The 23,521-nt window shown below is 35.4% G+C and overlaps 1 protein-coding gene across 5 annotated transcripts in view; it reads left to right on the forward strand.

Annotated features, from left to right (window-relative positions):
* The window catches only part of DACH1 (dachshund family transcription factor 1), a gene marked incomplete at its 5' end in the record, with an annotated part of 415,516 nt that overhangs the window by 365,558 nt on the left and 26,437 nt on the right, over positions 1-23,521 (forward strand). For all 5 annotated transcript variants that reach the window (XM_082675572.1, XM_082675573.1, XM_082675575.1 and 2 more), the window contains 3 exons: positions 7,458-7,605; positions 10,589-10,732; positions 11,231-11,299. In XM_082675572.1, the coding sequence (XP_082531698.1) occupies positions 7,458-7,605; positions 10,589-10,732; positions 11,231-11,299 (361 nt within the window). The remainder of the gene's footprint in view (positions 1-7,457; positions 7,606-10,588; positions 10,733-11,230; positions 11,300-23,521) is intronic.

Genomic DNA, 23,521 nt, shown 5'->3' on the forward strand with positions numbered 1-23,521 from the left:
TCACTAACTAAAACCTCTTTAACCAGGAAAGTGGTAATTTAATTTCAATTTCAGCAGAGAAAACATTTCTGTGTAAACATTCACTAGTATAGACGAGCTTGCTCATCTGAAGAGTGGGTTTACACAGGGACCCTTGCATTGTGTGTGAAAACCACATCACTAAGTCAAATTCTGTCAGTTTGAGAGTGTTTTTCCACCCACCCCTGGCCAGTAATACTCAGACTGGAAATATCTGCATCACCTCAAATTGGAATTATTTCTTTAAAGAAAAAAAAAAGGAAACTTCAGTTTTAAAACGTACAAATTTTAGACAAATAATTTATTTCATTGAATATATCTCTAGATTTAATATACTCTCTAACCTTCCAACCAGCCTTGAGAGGTATATTTTAGGAAGAGTTGATGATAGGATGATCATCAAGGCAAACTAAGTTATTTATTTCTAGTCCCAAATCATAGGAAACTGTGTCTGATAAAGTTAGAACACTTACAATAAGAATACTTCATTTAAAATAAATTATGCTTGTTCACTTCAGTCTTGCATATATATAAGTATGTATATATATGTAGATATTATATATTTATATGTATGGATTTAATACCTATATACATGTATATGTGTATGCACATATGTGTACATAAGGTAAAATAAAGATGAAAAATCTTATTGAGTTCCATGCACAGTAATACAAACACACAATACATACATACATACATATATACATGTATATATATATATATATATATATATACACACTCATTAGACACACATACTGGATTTATGTTAAGTAATGGCTTCACATTATTTTGCAAAAGGTCATAGATGCTAGCTCTTTTATTATTGCCACATATATTGAGTTATAGTAATATCCTAGAAATGGTATAGAATGTTTAAACAGTCATGACCCTGGCTTATGGGGCATACAGTATAAATGTGTTTGCTGTCCAAATTCTAATTTGGGTAATTACATTCTGTCTACCTCAATTTCCTCTGCAATTTCAATTATATATAATGGGGTTCTCTGCTTTCTGTTTCAAATGGTAACACTCTTTTGGCGTGGTAAGTTTAAAGCTCCATATTTCCTTTGAAGGTATTTTATCACAATGACAATGAAAAAGAATTGAGTTAAAAATGTTTATATTTTTTACATCATACAATTTCATGTTTGAAACGAAAGGTTTTTTATGTATATTTGTTATTATAATTAAACCCAAGACATTGGGTTATATTTAAATTTAGTGCACATAGACTCTATTTTTCCTTAAAGTTAATGACCAAACATCTCTTAAGAATAATTTAAGGAGTTATTGTTCTAATATTCAATAAGTTAATTTCATGATATTCTATAATTTGATAATTTTCAATTTTAAAATTTGTAATGATTACTACAGATGTCCTTTCCATAATGTGTTATCAGAATTGAATTTTCATAAATGTTATTTCTTAGTGCTTTAAAAGAGGGCCTGTGGAAAAATACTGTAGACCAGTATTTTAAAATATATATGTACTATATATAGTATAGAAAATACATATTTTATATATATCAATAGTATAGAAAAATATATGTAGTATAGAAAATATATATATATATTATATACCTTTAGGCACTAGATTTTTGCAACCTTCTAGAACTATACTGTTCTTTCTTAAAATTTGAGTGTTTCAGAAATTAAAAGTAATGAAGGATAAAGATATCTTCAGTAAAAGACAGCAATTTCACTTTAGTGAGAGATATGGATTCATTCTAGATTTTGCTTTTTAGGATTTTTAAAAATGTATTTTATATGGAATTTTATTTTATTTTTTTCAATGTGGGTAGTCTTTCATTATGGCTTCCTTAATCAAACACATCTGTGGAGAACTCCCTGTGAGATTATAGGTGAGGAAAGTAGAATTTTAGTGTCAATTTACTGGATGTGACACCTTCGATCATTGACTACCATTTGAACAAACTGAAAGGAGAATTTTACCTACTTACTCAATCTGAGCTTTCACGCTGTAAAGAATAACTGGGATCTATTTGTACATAGGACCAGGAACAAATGATTTACATTGTTTATCCTATTTACAAGAATTATTTTAAATGACTTACAAATATTAAAATAAGAATAGGTAAATAAGTAGAAAGGTAAAATAAGGTAGAGAATATAAAGTTTAGTTAGGGGTGAAGTTAGCACTAAAGATATATGCCATAAGAGGAGAGAGGATAGGAGTTTGGGTCAGTGTGGTTTGTCTATGTGGTGGTATTAAACAAACAAGGAAGACCTAAAAGGGATGTTAAAACCACAATGCATGGCAGTCCCAGATTGGTTCATTATGGTCTAATAAATAAACATAATCTAAATGTTGTATTTAAGAAGTATTCGTTACTTCTATATTTAAGGGAAGACAATGAAAAATAATTTGACCAGGGCTTCCCTGGTGGCGCAGTGGTTGAGAGTCCACCTGCCGATGTAGGGGACACGGGTTTGTGCCCCGGTCCGGGAAGATCCCACATGCCGCGGAGCGGCTGGGCCCGTGAGCGATGGCCGCTGAGCCTGCGCGTCCGGAGCCTGTTGTTCCGCAACGGGAGAGGCCACAACAGTGAGAGGCCTGTGTACCGCAAAAAAAAAAAAAAAATTGACCAAATATTCTGATTATACATATTCCAGTCTTTACATTTCAATGTCATGCCAGTAATGTTATAATTTATACATTTCAAAGAAATTAATCATTTTTCATTGGCATCATCAATACATATTTTTAATTATAACAGAGTCAGATAAGAGAATTAGAAGGAAACTTTTCGAAAAGGTAAACAACAAAATAGGACACTGGCTTCAAAATATGGGTAGACTAGAATCAGATATATTGGTCTTACATTATATCTTTTTATCTTTAATCATAATAATATATTAATCTTCTCCCCTTTTTTCCCATTACCAACTTGTGAAAAGAGATCATATAAAAAAAACCAGTAAAATATAGCCAGTATTTTTAACCCAGTTTACTATAATGAAGACAGTAGCATTAACCTCTTAAAAATCTGGACTCTATATTGTATTTACTAATTTATATTGTATACAACAACAATGATAATAACATAAATAGTAAAAACTAATATTTACTGAGTAATCTTAATGAGTCCTTATACAGGAAAAATACTCCTGTATAAGTCTCCTCTACTCTACTCCAACACTAGTTAACTTCTGACGCTTCTGATCAAGAAATGTCTGGTAGTTTTTCCCATACCAAGCAATTCTGCAACCCCAGCTGGGTGCCCTACAATTTAACTCAATTCTGGCACTATCTACCTAGAGATAGCATCAGATCTCACAGGTTAAGAGTTCAGTCCCACAAGACTGCACTCCTTGCCCCCATTTCCATTGTCAATTTTAAATCCAGATTATAACCTGTGCTTGTGACCAAACAGCTACAGATTGGAGGTTCCCACCCCCCACCGCCATGAGTTCAATTAATTTGTTAGAGCAGCTCACAGAACTTAGGAAGATGTTTTACTTACTAAATACCCAGTTTATTATGAAAGATGAGAAAACCAAGGTCAAGAAGGAGCAGATGACTTGTCCAATATAACTCAGGAGCAGCCAGATAGAAGAGATGCATAGGGCAAGGTATGTGGGATGAGGCATAGAGCTTCTGTGCCCTCTGCACATGCCACCCAGCCAGTACCTCCACATGCTGACCAATCCAGAAGCTCTCGGAACCTCACCCATCCTTTAGGGGCTTTCCAAAAGTCTACTTAGTAACAGAAACTCAGGTGTAGTTGCAAGGGGCTTATCGTGAATAACAGACGACCCATTTCACCTCTGTTGCTCTTATCACTTAGGAAATTCTACCCGTTGTAGGATCTCTAGACACCAATATCCAGTGTAGGATACCTAGAAGTGCTTTTGATGGAGAGGTCATTGTTAATCGACTTCGGAGAACAGTAACCATAACATTAAACCAAGTATAGCTATAACTTTTGTCACAAGAGCTGTGAAAATGTGTTAGTTGATACTGTGCTATTATATATTTTTTTCTGTCTATAAAAGTTCCTGGTTTCAAGGCACTCTATTCCTTCTCATCCTGGAAAGAAACAAAAGAAAAAAAAAAAGTTAAATAAGCTAGGGATTTCTGATCCAGGCTTAGTCAACTTACTAGTTTGGGATCTTGGATAAGTCACCTGTTCCTTCTGGACCTTGGTTTTCTAATATTTAAAAGGTTTTAGTTAGAATAGGTGACAGCTAAAAATCTCCTCCAACTAAGTTATTTACTTTCATTAGAAGCAGCAAATTATTGAGCACAAATTTTGGCACGTGAGTTTCAGTGACATTCATGGAACCTTACGTGTCATCTGATTCTGAAATAAATGTGTACAAAATACAAATATGGATTAAGTAAGCTTTTCTTCCTCTAGGATCTAACTAGCAAATTAAGAAATGTTTCTTTTATATCAGTATATCTTGTAGTTCCCTTATACAAACAGATATTTGTACTTCCTAGGCTATAGAAATAGTTGAGATATTGCTAGATTAATCAGTGTCCTTAAATATATATATATGTATATTATATATATAATAGACTCATTCTCTGAAAATTATGGAAATAATTTAATTTACATGGTAGATCATTTCAGAAAACAAAAATGTTTGTGTATTATGACAACCATTATGCCTGACCTATAGAAAAGAAATTTGAGGTCAAACAACTGCTGTGTCATAGAGTAAGCTATGCATAGAGCTAATGCATAGAGTAAATGCATTTCTTCACAACTGTCATGGTCCAACTTCAACATCATGAGAACTGACCTCCCCTTGGAAGCAAATTCATGTTTTAAGCCCCGTGTATTTTACTGTCATCGTAGAATTTTCTTGATACTGCACGACCACATGAGACCCAGCATTTAGTGTGACCTTTTGCATATGATCTACCTGGAAAACTTACAGAAGTCACACAAATCTGAAAGTACTATTATCGGTGATGGTTAAAATGGTGTCCCAGTGATTTGTAGATGTTGTGAACACTACTTGCTATTGCTTTTCCCAGCTCCCTGCTGCACTGAAATTTAATCGGTTTTCTGTATTTTTTGCAGCAGAGCGGTCACAGGCAATACCATATTTTTTGCATATGCATCTGTTTGACTCTAGTGAAGATTTTTGTTCACACTGGACTCCTGATGTGCACTGATTTAAAGTCTAAAAATGAAACTTAATTTTATACAGCTTATAAGTATTCCCTAGATGGTATTGGATCCTATAAGCTAATATTTTTCAGACATAATCAGCAGGAATAGGTAATATATTACCATTAGTGACATTAGCAGCAACAGTAACAAAAGGAAACAGTAAATATAAATGTTCTTAGCAACTTCATACTTTACAACAAATATTAATATAAAATTATACAAATTAGAGTTGCAGCTTAACATTATTCAACATGTTTATTCATAATGATTGTTTCATATTTTAAAAATGCCAAAATATTGTGTTTTGTCAGCCAAGGACAATAATAGTTTAATAGTAATTTATTTTAAACAGCTACTGGTAATACAACCAATCAACACATTAAGTGGTGCCAACATTGGCATCTTGCTAAATAATATCTAGACATTGCACAGAGAGTACATCTTTCAAAGATAAGTCAACAAGAGCAATCAGAGCAGAAAATTAGAATTTGGTATCTTAGAATTAAAATACAGCAAAACTAAAGTTTTAATTGGGGTGATCTAAAAGGGCACTTGATGTAATGATCTCTTTTATTTGTTACTAATTGTTTGTTTCAGATGAAGAAGAAACATACACAGGAATGTTACTGAATTAAGATGGCAGTTTTCTTAGCAGCTATGTTTTATTGCTAAAAACAAAATAGTAGGGAGGGATGAACTGCCACATAGAAATTCTCTGGTTTGTTTCATATCACAAGAATTAATCCATAAAACTCAGGGTCAGTAACAACAAATATGAAATAATTTATATGTGCTTGAAAAGAGACTAAAAATGGCTTGTGACAATGCTACATCAGTGGGCTGAGCTGAAGGTACATTCCTATTGCACTAACAAGTCAAGCTGGAGTTGAAATTCCTGAATCAAACTGCTTGTGGTGTCTCCTGCAAAGGGGTCACATTCTAGAATATATCTACAATTGGCATTAACTTCCATTTCATTTCTAATTTCAATTGAAAAATTCAGGGGCTGATGTTCACAAACCAAAGCAAAACATCTTCTTCAAAACAGCATTTTGTATTGCTGAGTTGATAAGGATGGAAATTTTAGCTCCAATTTTTACTAATAAGTTTACTAATAATTTTCTAAAGCATCTTAGAAGAGAACACATGCAGAATGCTTTGTATATGTTTTACATATTCTCATAATCTCATTTTCAAAAACCTGAGAATACTACTAATTTTTAAAAATAGAATACAGTCAAATTACATATATATGACTTTATGTTATATAAATAAATATAGTTTGCCTTCACCATATGCTCTTGAATTATTATATATACTGTCAAATAGTCCCCTAAAAGTTATCTTCTGTTTATAGCCATTTTGATTGCCTTTTTAAAAATAATGCACTATTAAGCCACTAAGTTTTGGATCCCTTACACATATTATGTAGCTCGAGAAAAATATACCAGTATTATAATTTCTATTCATCAAAATTTAAAAAGCTACTCTATGGTAGGCACTCTCTAGGTTTTAGGGACGTAGTACCCAATGAGAGAAAATGTCCCTGCCTCAGAGAGCTTAACTTTCAGTGGAGAAGATGCAACATAACGCACTAAATGAATAAATATATGACAAAATTACATAATAATACTATGAAGAATTTTAAGGAGGGAATAAGCAGGTGAGTTTGGAGGGCTGTTCCAGATAAGATGGGAAGAGAAGGCCTTTCTTGAGTGGTGACGGAACAAACGTGCGATGAATGAAGGATGAGCCATGCAAACTCGGGAGAAAAAGCATTCAGGAGGGTATCAGAAAGACCCAAGTCCCTGGTGCAGAAACAAATCAGTGCCTTGAGAAACGAAAGGCCACTGGTGTCGCATATAATCTCAGTAGGGAGTAGTAGAGAATGAGCCCTGAGAGATAGGTGGGTACTGCCAGCATCACGTGGGCTTATATAAACTATGTCAGATAATTACACGTGGAACAGCTCCAGTCTAATTTTCTCCACGGTATTTATCTCTTAGACACGCTTATGTGCTACCCTCATATAGTTTTAAATCTAGATATTCTAATTAGAAGCAGTTGAACCTCCATGCCAAAAATATTTGTCTTTCTAAAATAGTTTAATTAAATTTAGATTTTTTTTTGCTTTAGTTATATTATTTGTCCTAGTGAGTACAGAGTGACTGCACAACAGGAGCCAAAGAATTTGATAAGTGGGTTGTTCTCTTTTAAAATACTTTAAAGTAATGAATGAAATGTGCTTCATACCAAAATATTACAATTCTGAATACCTTCTTTGTACAGGGGCTCTTGAAAGTTGCCATAGATAATGCCAGAGCTCAAGAAAAACAGGTTCAACTTGAAAAAACAGAACTGAAGATGGATTTTTTAAGGGAAAGAGAATTAAGGGAAACACTGGAGAAGCAGTTGGCGATGGAACAAAAGAATAGAGGTATTTTCAAACTTCCAACTAAGTCTAATACTTTATGTCAAATATTCAACATAACAATACTATGTTTCGTGATTTACTGTGAGACCGTAACTTTTTTGTTTTTACTTTTAGCTAAATTTTAGAGCAGGATTTGAATCCTGGGCTTACTGTGCTTCTTAATCTCCAAAGTACATTGTTTCTCTTCTGTTCATACCTCAGGGGGTTGAAATATATCAATTATATCATTAATCACATAATTTTTATTGCTTACAGCATTTAACAAATTCATAATTTTAAGATAAGAAGGTGCTCTGATAAGATGACAGCCATGAAGAAAAATTTTATATTCATTCACAATTGCCCTTTGAAAAACTTAAAGTCATAAAGCTAAACTAGAAAATACTGATTATTCAGGCGAAGCAGATTTAGTAAGATATTTATCAACTGAAATGGGAGACTGATGAATATCTGAACAAATGACCAAAGTTGAGTGTTTGTATAATTTTCTTTCTGAATGCCTCATTTTTATCCAACAAGGTCAAATACACATCAGAGTAGAAACTGATATGAATTTTTATTGGGTAAAAATAATGATATTATCAATCTATGATCTGCTTTTTACACACTTTACAGTGCATGTATAGATAATTTTGAAGGTCATTCATATTTATGTGTTTATTTTATGTATGAAATCGAAGAATATTTTCTTTACAACCACTTCCCGTTTGTCTCAGCTCTAAGGTTCTCCTCAGTATTCTAGAAGGGGGAGCTCCTTTTCTCTCATTTAATAAGTACTCATTATAAATACTCCACACTTTCTCCTTTGATATGTTTGACATGGTCATTTAAAAATCATTCTTTCTGTTTTGCTTTCAAAACTGGCAGGACTTAAAGGTTTTTCATTAGTTACTATGAAGCAACGCTAGTGGGTCCTGGGATGAGGCTGATTTGGGAAACTGTCACCCCAGGTGTATAGCACTGTTCTAAATAATGTGATTTCGCATAGATTTAGATACTAGAGGAATCAGAACAAGATAAACATTGATAGCAGGGTATGTTCTAAGTGAACATGGTTCATTCTGTGGAACGATCTTCCATGAGATAGCCATGTCTTGATTTTGTTCTCACTTGGAGAAGTGTTTTTTTTTAGAAGACTTAAAAGCAGACCCTTGAATTCCTAAAGTAACCTTTTGGTTACTTGAGAGACTTTCAGAATTTTGTTGGTTCACAACTGTTGGAAGATTTACATTCTGTTTTATTCCTTTAACCACTAGAGGTATAGGGCAAAATGTTTCACAGATCACGTCATGCACCTCCCATTTAATTAATTATGAACAACAAATTAAGAGTAATAACTATCAGTAATTATCTATTATGAGTGTGTCTATTGAAGCAGCATATTACCTTGAAGAGAGAACATGGCAATCCCATTTGCTTCAAGTCACACAGGAGGAAGCAGTGAGCCGTCTATGGCAAGGCGCTGGATATTGAGCTTTCAGTGCCATGGGAGTACACAATCCAAATAAATAATTCAGAAATTACTGTTTCTATTTAAAGGGACTTATAAACAATCATCTTTGGAAAGGGAAAGAGTAGGCAAGTAATTTTGTTAAGATAAGCATATGATTTTCACACTATTAAATAAAGGAAATTATCATTTATTTGAAACCAGTTTTGTTTTTCTTATAAGACTGTACTCAATGTACATTTTGATAAAATACAGTTTCTGTTAATATATAATACCAGCAACAACAAACCAGACAAGTTAATGGTCTGCCATCTTAATAATAATGATTATAAAAATGGGATTTGTGTAAATTAGAAATTGAAAGTAAAACTCTTACATGAGCCATTATTACCTTATTTTATATTTTGAGTAAATATTGTGCTAAATAAAAAATGTTGTTCTTTAATCTGTAGTAAGTAATCATATAATAAACTTGGAATGATTACTTCTTGTGACTAACTCTACCAGAAGGATTTTCTAATACTGATTCTGTCACATTCACATCCACAATGTTTATCAACTATCCAAGAGCAAATTATTTCAGAGAAAGGACTTTTATGATTTCCATATGCTGATTGCTTACTTTATATATAGTATAAAAGTTAAAACAATGATCAATTATTGTATGTATGAAAGTACAGTTAACGTATATTTTGTGAGGAACATTTGTCATTATTTATTGATTACATGTTATATACAAATATATAAATTGTCCAGTAGGAGAAAAATTCATCATAGTTAACTTTTTGTATCATAAGCTACTTTTTTATATAAGTAGCAGTGAAGCTTTATACTCATCAGATTCCTGCAGAGTAAAAGTAAAACTTTCTTGAAATATGTTATAGTGCATATATATTTGCTATGAAGAAATTATTAATATCTCTAAGAAAATTGCAATAGCTTCATCCAAAAATATCTGCTTATATGTGTTAACAATAATTAAGATTATTTAGCTCCTCATATACAGTAATATTTGTTGCATTTTCTAAAATTTCAAGAAAGAGTTATTAAAAATTTTGCTGGTGCAACATCTTTGTAAAGCATTTATAGGGGAAATGCTCCATTTACTACTCAAAATTGATGCTTCATAAAGAGATAGGAGTCATAAAGTTTTGCACTATTCAGACTACTTTGTGTTAGTCTGATTCCAGGGCAGAGACTAAGCCACAAAATTTACTTAATCAGTCTTCCTTTATTAGTGAATAGAAATATCTATTAAAATTAGTTTCCCATTAAATCTGCCTCCACATATGACAATTAGAGTCAATCTTGTCATAGTTCAAAGCTAAATAAAAATTGGCCTCCTTAGATATTTTACTTAGATTTATTTTAGGTAAAAGTGGGTTACTGTTTTTAAACTTCCTCTGCATAGACAGATGCAGTCCAGCAAGGAAAAAAAAAAAGAAGAAGAACATTACATAAAACACAGACCATTTGTGGAAATTTGATCATTGCAAAAAATTTAAAATATAATAATGTACATATACTCTTTTCTAGCCATAGTTCAAAAGAGGCTAAAGAAGGAGAAGAAGGCAAAGAGAAAATTGCAGGAAGCACTTGAATTTGAGACAAAACGGCGTGAGCAAGCCGAACAAACACTAAAACAGGCAGCTTCAGCAGATAGTCTCAGGGTCTTAAATGGTAAGAGGATGCATCTTTATGCATGGCTAACTAACTTTCATTTTGAATACTCAAAAGGCAATTTTAGACATGTGTTTGTGGTTTTGTATATTTCTATGGCTTGTGATTCATTAAGCTGTGCTTGAAAGCAGGGTGGGAAGAAGAGTCATATGTGTTGGGGAAATGTTTTATTTCATAGGTGCTTCCACAGTTTTGTTACTTCAGTATCTGAGACTTGACATTGCTTCTCTATTTAACCAAATCTGTCTGTACTGAAACATAATAAAATATTAATCTGAGAAGTTCCCAACCCCCCATCTCATTTCATGAACAATTTTGCATTATTTATCCATTCAAATCTTCTGATAGTTCTCATGGTTATAGTCTTTGTTCAAGCTTTAAAAGATGACAAAGATTTATGTAATTTTAATTCAGCACCAAAGTAACAGGTTGCTTTTTTAAAAAGGACAATGGGAATCAAATGAAATGTGTGTCACTCTTAACTTTCTGTGCTTTTAGACTCTCTGACCCCAGAGATAGAAGCTGACCGCAGTGGCGGCAGAACAGATGCCGAAAGGACAATACAAGGTAGGAATTTGCAAAAGGCTATAAATCTAGATCTTACTCTATGAGTTTTTCCTCCGCTTTAGCCTGCTATTCAAGCATGTAGCCTACCATCTGGGCCACATCAAAACAAGTTCAAACAAGGTCAAGTTCATCTTGCTTGTTTATATGAGTGAATTCATTTTGTGCTGATAGACTTTCTTTAAATTAACAGGTCATTTCTGTTTATACAATGCAATTAAAAAAGAATAATTAATTTTAAACAATGTATGATTTAATCTTGAACACATTAAATGTGTTTTATTGAATGCTTGAAGCCCAATCTAATACACGAAGGGTTTATAAGTTCTATATCAGTAAATTCATGAGTTAATCAACTAGGTAGTTCTTAAAATTTGAAATTGTCTTCTTTTTGTTCTTGTGACATTACATGCAAAATAGGCCAGTTGAAAGCTAACAATAAATAAGATTGTTTGGTCTTATGTGGGTTTTCCAAATGTTCTGTGTGCCACTATATACATTTTAATAACACAAATCTGCTGAGCAAAATCATATATAGAATACTAAAGGGAGTTTTATTAAACACTCAGAAGAGCAAAATATTTATATTGCCGAGACCACACTATTAAGGAAAGAACAAAATCTGAAGGTAGCACTTATAGTCTAACATCTATTCTAGACAATAAACTCAATCTAACAGCATGAATACTAAACAGTAAAAAGAGCATTAAATGAAGGTGATTCTTCAAAGGGAAGCCTTGAACTGCTAAAATCCTCTCAATTGCTTTTATTTTGCATTTTAGGCTCAATCATTTTAGGGATATTGTTTGACGTTAATCATGGTACTTAATCAGTTTCAAAAGTATCATTCTTGGTTTAGTGTAAAGGAAATATAATGTTGTAAAGTATCATACATGCAATAAATAAAAATTGGAAACTTGAAACATTCCTGGAGAATGTTTTTTGCTTGTTGATTTTAACTGACATCATGATAATTATTTTTTAAATCCTAAGGCTTGAACCATATGTTATTATGAGACACCTTCTTGGATATACAAGATTAATGCACCTGTAGATGTAGAAAAGACTTCATTGTTTCAGAGCATTACGGACTTAGGTAAAATTATATATGTGGGTGCATCTAATATTATTAAAATCAAAAGATTTCTGTTGCATCTCCAAAGAATTGCACACACATGTAAACAATATGTGCTAATAACAAAGCCAGTCCTCTTTATCAGGGGCAATAACCTCAATACGGCCAATGTAGATAATCAGCCCTGGTTTGTGTGTTTGAGCACTACTCAGGCACTAACTTAGCTAATGTCCAAAGTGGTCCAAGGAAGCACATAAGTCTCTAGGTAGATGTGATATATAAATTATCTGATATCCACAGAATTCTCAAGGTGGTCAGAACTCAAATTAAGAAAAACTATAGACAATATATTCCTTCACACAAATGGGAGGTTTAAGAAAGGATTAGGCAATGATTAAACATTTTTGCATAGTTGACATAATATATAGTTCATGAGTTTGCTAATCAGCAATATTTTGCCCATCAATAAGGCCATAATTATTTTTATTTGAATTTGTAAAACTCCATATATTCAAATATATTAATATATTTCAATATAGATAAGATCTTGCTATCTAGGTTGAAGTTCTGACAACTCTCAATTTCTATTACGATTTACTTAATACTCTGAAGAAAAATTTTAATAATAAATTGCCTTCTTTTTGCCATCCGGAATGCTGTCAGTTGTATAACATAGAAAACCCACTCAAACAACTTAATGATTAAGGAAATGAAACATTTGAACACAATTATTCATAGTTACTTTAAGCAAATATAAAATTTATGGGGTTATTTATTGCTTTGGTTTAATTGTAATATAAAACATTTTTTCACTTCATTCATTCATTCAGCTTGTCGATTAAAAAGATGGGTTCTTCAAGTCTAATATGAATGATCAGCAATATTCTACCTTTTGTATACTTGCACTTGGATTTAGTGATTTTCTTATACTGTTCATTGAAGAGTTTTCTGTAAAACATTTAACTAATATTAATTATTTTAATTACATAATATGATTTTTTCCTCAAATGTAATCTAAAAAAAAAAACACTTTAGATGAATCTGCATTTCTATGTGTTAATTGCTAAAAGTTATTTCACTAGCACTTGAACTACCTAAGACTTTTCATATACAAAAGCAGAGATCATCTTTTGCTACTTGAACCCCAGTAAATAAGCTCATTTGGCCCTTTGAAACTTTTTTTAAACCTGGAAACTAAATTCATAAATTTGGAAGCTAACAAAAATAACAAAATTAATGATGAAGAGACAATATCGAAGAAAAAAAGACTGTATTTAGTAAAATTCGGAGCCTAAGATCAAGAATGGGAAAGGCAAAGAAGAAAGAGCCAGAATTCATTGCTAATTTGTGAAATGGCCTATGTCAGGCATTCTGGGAGCTATGAGCACGTGTTGCTTCACACTTCAAGAATGACACAAACACAGCCTTGTTCCCCTCACTTACTTTTTTCTCAGTGTCCCCAAGCCCAGGCATTATGATAGTCTTTGTATTCTTTCTTGCTCCCAATCCAATCATAACTGAAATTATGCTGCACTCCAAAATAAACTCAACTTAATTAGGAAAAAAAAGGGAAACTCACATTTCTTTATACTTGTCATATACTCCTTTATTTTTAACATTTTGGCAATAAATAAATGCCATGCTTGGCCCAGGAGTTAGTCACCTAGCAGTCAGGCACTTAAATACTACTCAGTGACCCCCAAATTGATGTTGCCTCATCAGTATTTACTTATTTTATTTATTTTCTTAGGGGTAATTATTAATTATTGTTAACATTTTTATTGGAGTATAATTGCTTTACAATGGTGTGTTAGTTTCTGCTTTATAACAAAGTAAATCAGTTATTCATATACATATATCCCCATATGTCTTCCCTCTTGCATCTGCCTCCCTCCCACCCTCTCTATCCCACCCTTCTAGCTGGTGACAAAGCACCGAGCTGATCTCTCTGTGCTATGCGACTGCTTCCCACTAGCTATCTATTTTACATTTGGTAGTGTATATATGTCCATGTCACTCTCTCACTCCGTCCCAGCTTACCCTTCTGCCTCCCCATGTCCTCAAGTCCATTCTCTAGTAGGTCTGTGTCTTTATTCCCGTCTTGCCCCTGGGTTCTTCACGACCTTTTTTTTTTTTTAGAGTCCATATATATGTGTTAGCGTACGGTATTTGTTTTTCTCTTTCTGACTTACTTCACTCTGTAAGACAGACTCTAGGTCCATCCACCTCACTACAAATAACTCAGTTTCCTTTCTTTTTAAGGCTGAGTAATATTCCATTGTCTATATATGTCACATCTTCTTTATCCATTCATCTGTCGATGGACACTTAGGTGGCTTCCATGTCCTAGCTATTGTAAATAGAGCTGCAATGAACATTGTGGTACATGACTCTTTGAATTATGGTTTTCTCAGGGTATATGCCCAGAGTAGGATTGCTGGGTCGTATGGTAGTTCTATTTTTAGTTTTTTTAAGGAACCTCTATACTGTTCTCCATAGTGGCTGTATAAATTTACATTCCCACCAACAGTGTATGAGGGTTCCCTTTTCTCCACAGCCTCTCCAGAATTTATTATTTGTAGATTTTTTGATGATGGCCATTCTGACTGGTGTGAGATGCTATCGCATCGTAGTTTTTTTTGTTTGTCTGTTTTTTGTTTTTGTTTTTTTTTTGCGGTATGCGGGCCTCTCACTGTTGTGGCCTCCCGCGTTGCGGAGCACAGGCTCCGGACGTGCAGGCTCAGTGTCCATGGCTTACGGGCCTAGCTGCTCTGCGGCATGTGGGATCTTCCTGGACCGGGGCATGAACCCATACCCTCTGCATCGGCAGGTGGACTCTCAACCACTGCGCCACCAGGGAAGCCCCACATTGTAGTTTTGATCTGCATTTCTCTAATGATTAACGATGTTGAGCATGCTTTCATGTGTTTGTTGGCAATCTGTATATCTTCTTTGGAGAAATGTCTATTTCGGTCTTCTGCGCATTTTTGGATTGGGTTGTTTGTTTTTTTTGATACTGAGCTGCATGTACTGCTTGTGAATTTTAGAGATTAATCCTTTCTCAGTTGCTTCATTTGCAAATATTTTCTCCCATTATGAGGGCTGTCTTTTCATCTTGTTTATGGTTTCCTTTGCTGTGCAAAAGCTTTTAAGTTTCATTAGGTCCCATTTGTTTATTTTTGATTTTCTTTCCATTTCTCTAGGAGGTGGGTCAAAAAGGATCTTGCTGTGATTTATGTCATAGAGTGTTCTGCCTATGCTTTCCTCTAAGAGTTTGATAGTGTCTGGCCTTACATTTAGGTCTTTAATCCATTTTGAGTTTATTTTTGTGTATGGTGTTAGGGAGTGTTCTAATTTCATTCTTTTACATGTAGCTGTCCAGTTTTCCCAGCACCACTTATTGAAGAGGCTGTCATTTCTCCATTGTATATTCTTGCCTCCTTTATCAAAAATAAGATGACCAGGCTTCCCTGGTGGTGCAGTGGTTGAGAGTCCCCCTGCCAATGGAGAGGATATGGGTTCATGCCCCGGTCTGGGAAGATCCAACATGCCATGGAGTGGCTAGGCCTGTGAGCCATGGACACTGAGCCTGCGCATCTGGAGCCTGTGCTGCACAACAGGAGAGGCCACAACAGTGAGAGGCCCGCGCACCGCAAAAAAAAAAAATTAATAAATAAGATGACCATATGTGCGTGGGTTTTTCTCTGGACTTTCATCCTGTCCCATTAATCTATATTTCTGTTTTTGTGCCAGTACCATACTGTCTTGATTACCTTAGCTTTGTAGTATAGTCTGAAGTCTGGGAGCTTAATTCCTCCAGCTCCGTTTTTCTTTCTTAAGATTGCTTTGGTTATTCGGGGTCTTTTGTGTTTCCTTACAAATTGTGAAATTTTTTGTTCTAGTTCTGTGAAAAATGCCAGTGGTAATTTTATAGGGATTGCATTGAATCTGTAGATTGCTTTTTGTGGTAAAGACTTTTCACAATGTTGATTCTTCCAATCCAAGAGCATGGTATATCTCTCCATCTGTTTGTATCATTTTTAATTTCTTTCATCAGTGTCTTATAATTTTCTGCATACAGGTCTTTTGTCTCCTTTGGTAGGTTTACTCATAGATATTTTATTCTTTTTGTTGCAATGGTAAATGGGAGTGTTTTCTTAATTTCACTTTCAAATGTTTCATCATTAGTGTATAGGAATGCCAGAGATTTCTGTGCATTAATTTTGTATCCTGTTACTTTACCAAATTGATTGATTAGCTCTAGCAGTTTTCTGGTAGCATCTTTAGGATTCTCTATGTATAGTATCATGTCATCTGCAAAGAGTGACCGGTTTACTTCTTCTTTTCTGATTTGGATTCCTTTTATTTCTTTTTCTTCTCTGATTGCAGTGGCTAAAACTTCCAAAACTATGTTGAATAATAGTGGTGAGTGTGGGCAACCTTGTTTTCAGTTTTTCACCATTGAGGACGATGTTGGCTGTGAGTTTGTCATATATGGCCTTTATTACCTTGAGAAAAGTTCCCTGTATGCCTACTTTCTGAAGGGTTTTTATCATAAATGGGTGTTGAATTTTGTCGAAAGCTTTTTCTCCATCTATTGAGATGATCATATGATCTTTCTCCTTCAATTTGTTAATATGGTGTATCACATTGATTGATTTGCATATACTGAAGAATCCTTGTATTCCTGGGATAAACCCCACTTGATCATGGTGTATGATCCTTTTAATGTGTCGCTGGATTCTGTTTGCTAGAATGTTGTTGAGAATTTTTGCGTTTATGTTCATCAGTGATATTGGTCTGTAATTTTCTTTTTTTGTGACATCATTGTCTGGTTTTGGTATCAGGGTGATGGTGCCCTGGTAGAATGAGTTTGGGAGTGTTCCTCCCTCTGCTATATTTTGGAAGAGTTTGAGAGGTATAGGTGTTAGCTCTCCTCTAAATGTTTGATAGAATTCACCTGTGAAGCCATCTGGTCCTGGGCTTTTGTTTGTTGGAAGATTTTTAATCACAGTTTCAATTTCAGTGCTTGTGATTGGTCTGTTCATATTTTCTATTTCTTCCTGTTTCAGTCTCGGAAGGTTGTGCTTTTCTAAGAATGTGTCCATTTCCTCCGAGTTGTCCATTTTATTGGCAAAGAGTTACTTGTAGTAATCTCTCATGGTCCTTTGTATTTCTGCAGTGTCAGTTGTTACTTTTCCTTTTTTCGTTTCTAATTCTATTGATTTGAGTCTTCTCCCTTTTTTTCTTGATGAGTATAGCTAATGGTTTATCAATTTTGTTTATCTTCTCAAAGAACCAGATTTTAGTTTTATTGATCTTTGCTATTGTTTCCTTCATTTCTTTTTCATTTATTTCTGATCTGAGCTTTATGATTCCTTTCCTTCTGCTAACTTTGGGATTTTTTTTTGTTCTTCTTTCTCTAATTGCTCTAGGTGTAAGGTTAGGTTGTTTATTTGAGAAGTTTCTTGTTTTTAAGGGAGGACTGTATTGCTATAAAATTCCCTCTTAGAACTGCTTTTGCTGCATCCCATAGGTTTTGGGTCATCTTGTTTTCATTGTCATTTGTTTCTAGGTATTTTTTGATTTCCTCTTTGATTTCTTCAGTGATCCTTTGGTTATTTACTAGTGTATTGTTTAGCCTCCATGTGTTTGTATTTTTTACAGATTTTTTCCTGTAATTGATATCTAGTCTCATAGTGTTGTGCTCAGAAAAGATACTTTATACGATTTCAATTTTCTTAAATTTACCAAGGCTTGATTTGTGACCCAAGATATGATCTATCCTGGAGAATATTCCATGAGCCTTAGAGAAGAATGTGTATTCTGTTGTTTTGGGATGGAATGTCCTATAAATACCATTTAGGTCCATCTTGTTTAATGTATCATTTAAAGCTTGTGTTTCCATATTTATTTTCATTTTGGATGATCTGTCCATTGGTGAAAGTTGGGTGTGAAAGTCCCCTACTATGACTGCGTTACTGTCGATTTCCCCTTTTATGGCTGTTAGTATTTGCTTTGTGTATTGAGGTGCTTATATTTTGGGTGCATAAATATTTACATTGTTATATCTTCTTCTTAGATCGATCCCTTGATCATTATGTAACGTCCTTCTTTGTCTTTTGTAATAGTCTTTGTTTTAATGTCTATTTTGTCTGATATGAGAATTGCTACTCTGGCATTCTTTTGATTTCCTTTTACATGGAATATCTTTTCCATCCCCTCACTTTTAGTCTGTATGTGTCCCTAGGTCTGAAGTGGGTCTCTTGTAGACAGGATATATATGGGTCTTGTTTTTGTATCCATTCACCTGTTTATGTCTTTTAGTTGGAGCATTTAATCCATTTACATTTAAGGTAATTATCAATATGTATGTTCCTATTACCATTTTCTTAATTGTTTTGGGTTTGTTACTGTAGGTCTTTTCCTTCTCTTGTGTTTCCTGCCTAGAGAAGTTCCTTTAGCATTTGTTGTAAAGCTTGGTTGATGGTGCTGAATTCTCTTAGCTTTTGCTTGTCTGTAAAGTTTTTAATTTCTCTGTCAAATCTGAATGAGATTCTTGCTGGATAGAGTAATCTTGGTTGTAGGTTTTTCCCCTCATCACTTTAAATATGTCCTGCAACTCCCTTCTGGCTTGCAGAGTTTCTGTTGAAAGATCAGCTGCTAACCTTATGGGGATTCCCTTTTATGTTATTTGTTGGTTTTCCCTTCCTGCTTTTAAGATTTTTTCTTTGTATTTAATTTTGATAGTTTGGTTAATATGTGTCTTGACATGTTTCTCCTTGGATTTATCTCGTATGGGACTGTCTGTGCTCTCTGGACTTGATTATCTATTTCCTTTCCCATATTAGGGAAATTTTCAACTATAATGTCTTCAAATATTTTCTCAGTCCCTTTCTTTTCCTCTTCTTCTAGGACCCCTATAATTCGAATGTTGGTGCGTTTAATGTTGTCCCAGAAGTCTCTGAGACTGTCCTCAGTTCTTTTCATTCTTTTTCCTTATTCTACTCTGCAGTAGTAATTTCCACTATTTTATCTTACAGGTCACTTATCCATTCTTCTGCCTCAGTTATTGTGCTATTGATCCCTTCTGGAGAATTTTTAATTTCATTTGTTGTGTTGTTCATCACTGTTTGTTTGCTCTTTAGTTCTTCTAGGTCCCTGTTAAATGTTTCTTTTATGATCTCCATTCTATTTCCAAGATTCTGGATCATATTTACTGTCATTATTCTGAATTCTTTTCAGTAGACTGCCTATTTCCTCTTCATTTGTTAGATCTGGTGGGTTTTTACCTTGCTCCTTCATCTCCTGTGTTTTTCTTTGTCTTCTCATTTTCCTTAATTTATTTTGTTAGGGGTCTCCTTTTTGCAGGCTTCAGGTTCGTAGTTTGCGTTGTTTTTGGTGTCTGCCCCAGTGGCTATGGTTGGTTCAGTGGGTTGTGTGGGCATCCTGGTGGAAGGGACTAGTTTCTGTGTTCTGGTGGATGAGGCTGGATCTTGTCTTTCTGGTGGGCAGGTCCATGTCTGGTGGTGTGTTTTGGGGTGTCTGTTACCTTATTATGATTTTAGGCAGCCTCTCTGCTAATGGGTGGAGTTGTGTTCCTGTCTTGCTTGTTGTTTGGCATAGGGTGTCCAACACTGTAGCTTGCTGGTCGTTGAGTGGAGCCGGGTCTTGGTGCTGAGTTGGAGATCTCTGGGAGATTTTCACCATTTGATATTATGTGGAGCTGGGAGGTCTCTGGTGGACCAATGTCCTGAACTTGGCTCTCCCACCTCCCAGGCACAGCCCTGATGCCTGGCTGGAGCACCAAGAGCCTGTCATCCACACAGCTCCAAATAAAAGGGAGAAAAAAAGAAAGACAGAAAGGAAAAGATAAAATAAAATATAAAGTTATTAAGATAAATAACAAAAAAGAATTATTAAAAAAGAATTTTTAAAAGTAATTAAAAGAAAGAAGAGGACAACCAAACCCAAAAACAAATCCACCAATAATAACAAGCACTGATAACTATACTAAAACAAAACAAAACAAAAAAAACGGACAGACAGTCCTCTAGGACAAATGCTAAAAGCAAAACTATACAGACAAAATCACACACAGAAGCATACACATATATACTCACAAAAAGAGAAAAAAGGAAAACAAAATATATATCGTTGCTCCCAAAGTCCACCTCCTCAATTTCGGAGGATTTGTTGTCTATTCAGGTATTCCACAGATGCTGGGTACATCAAGTTGATTGTTGAGATTTAGTCCACTCCTCCTGAGGCTGCTGGGAGAGATTTCCCTGTCTCTTCTTTGTTCGCAGAGCTCCCGGGGTTCAGCTTTGGATTTGGCCCTGCCTCTGCCTGTAGGTTGCCTGAGGGCGTCTGTTCTTCACTCAGACAGGACAGGGTTAAAGGAGCCACTGATTCAGGGGCTCTGGCTCACTCAGGCATGGGGGAGGGAGGGGTACGGATGTGGGGCGAACCTGCAGGGCAGAGGCTGGCGTGACGTTGCACCAGCCTGAGGCGTGCTGTGTGTTCTCCCTGGGAAGTTGTCCCTGGATCCCGGGACATTGGCAGTGCTGGGCTGCACAGGCTCCTGGGAGGGGAGGTGTGGATAGTGACCTGTGCTTGCACACAGGCTTCTTGGTGGCAGCAGCAGCAGTCTTAGCGTCTCATGCCCGTCTCAGGGGTCCGCGCTGATAGCTGTGGCTCGCGCCCATCTCTGGAGCTCCTTTAAGCAGCACCCTTAATCCCCCTCCTCGCGCACCAGGAAACAAAGAGGCAAGAAAAAGTCTCTTGCCTCTTCGGCAGCTCCAGACCTTTTCCCGGACTGCCTCCCGGCTAGCCGTGGCGCATTAGCCCCCTGCAGGCTGTGTTCACGCCGCCAACCCCAGTCCTCTCCCTGGGATCCGACCAAAGCCCGAGCCTCAGCTCCTAGCCCCGCCCGCCCCGGCGTGTGAGCAGACAAGCCTCTTGGGCTGGTGAGTGCTGGTCGGCACTGATCCTCTGTGCGGAAATCTCTCTGCTTTGCCCTCCACACCCTTGTTGCTGCGCTTTCCTCTGTGGCTCCGAAGCTCCCCCACTCTGCCCGCCGCAGTCTCCACCCGTGAAGGGGCTTCTAGTGTGTGGAAACCTTTCCTCCTTCACAGCTCCGTCCCACCCGTGCGGGTCCCTTCCCTATTCTTTTGTCTCTGTTTTTTCTTTTTTTTTTTGCCCTACCCAGGTACGTGGGGAGTTTCTTGCCTTTTGGGAGGTCTGAGGTCTTCTGCCAGCGTTCAGTAGGTGTTCTGTAGGAGTTGTTCCACATGTAGATATATTTCTGATGTATTTGTGGGGAAGAAGGTAATCTCCGCGTTTTACTCTTCCGCCGTCTTCCTCATCCGTATTTAGTAGCATCATTTCTGTAAAACTATAGAGGTGAGGAAGAGGAAAACAGAAAGCAGTTTAGGAAATGTTTCTGAGCATAGAGGCCCTATGCAATTGACTTACTTATCTTGAAAAGTAAGGTAAATCAACACATACTGCACAGGAATAATGTTTTTGTTGCTGATATTTCTAGTAACTAACTCAAAATTCATGAATGTGGTCATTTTATGAATTTAAAATTTAAAAAATTTAAAAACAGCTTGTTTCAGGAGCTGGATTTTATGGTAATTAACTCTCTCATGCCTGAGTCTTACAGAGTTATATGTCATGATTTGTTATGAAGTTTAAAAATTTATCTTACTTTAAAGCTTTTTGTAAGATATTTTGAATATATATATATATACCATAGACAGAATTCATATAAATACTTATTTAACTATTTTTTGGACTAGTTAATAAATATCCTCCAAAACCTGAGCCACCACACATATAAATGCACATCCACACAAATGTATGCAGCCAAATCTATAATATTATGTGTTTCTTCAACTAAATCCTAATCTCTTCTTGTATTATTTTTTTTTCTCACTCCATAGGCAATAGCATTCACTTCAATGATTTATTTAACTTATATATTTTAACAATTTTAAAAATATCTCTCCAGCCAATACAGACATCTCTTAAGAGTTCCAAATAATATCACATTTGTATTTGGCTGTCTCACAGGGACGTCAAAGTCCAGGGCACCAAACCTAAAGGATTCTTCACTCCTCCCTTCTGCAAACCTGTCTTCCTCTGTGTTCCTTCTCTATGGTTCCCACATCTGTCCAATCCAATATCCTCCTTAAATACAGTGAGGGAAGTGAAGCTTGACATTTCCCTCCCTTGCCTTCTACACATAATCGAAACTTTTGCCCTTCACTCTCTGTTCTTCTGTCATACTGGATTTTTTTTTTTCCGTAAAGCCTCACGTCTTTCTCCACCTACCAACTACATTTCCCCCTCTTTGCTGCCTTTACTTACCCATCCTTTAAGTCTCATCTTAGAAGTCACAACCTCCAGGAATGCTTTCCAGACTCCATACCTACCCCTGCAGCTTCTCCCTGCTCTATGGGTCTAGTTCCTCCACTTAGAGGTTCTTATCATACCTTTCTCTTCTTCACAATAACAGCTGTTCATCGGTAGTTCCTTTTTTAATGTATTCTTCCTCCTTTCTCGGGATGGTAGCCAGGCAGGGAATGAACCAGGCCTGTTCTGTTCACCACTGTGCTCCTAGTGTCTATATGCTTGACACTTACATCCTAATATGTCAAACATTTGTGTCACATTTATGGTCCCCAAATTTTGGACACATTGTGATGCTTGCTATATATTCCCCGAAGAAATTAGGACCTTTGTTAGATCTTGCGGATAGATGTTAAGGATCCCTATTGTCCTGACATTTTTCAGACATTGGTTGGAGATACTGATGGGAGGAAGCAAAGGATAATATGATTCCTCCCAGGAAAGTCAGACTGACAAATTCTGGCAGAATTTTTCTATGTAAGAGCTGAATTAACAGAATGTATTTTTTCTTCCTGTGTGCATTTCTAATGTTACTTTTTTCTTACACATTTGACCCAAGATTTGGATTCTGTGGATATTCACTTACATCCATTTTAAATTTATATTTAACTTAATATACCATAATCACATTTCTTAAATAACACTTTCTTCTTTGGTTTAATAATCATTAACCTCATGCTTCTTTCCTGATTTGTTTCCTATAATTTCAAATGGTTTAATCTCTGTATATT

The sequence above is a fragment of the Grampus griseus genome (genome assembly GCF_964374135.1).
Source record: "Grampus griseus genome assembly, chromosome: 18".
Taxonomy (NCBI): domain Eukaryota; kingdom Metazoa; phylum Chordata; class Mammalia; order Artiodactyla; family Delphinidae; genus Grampus; species Grampus griseus.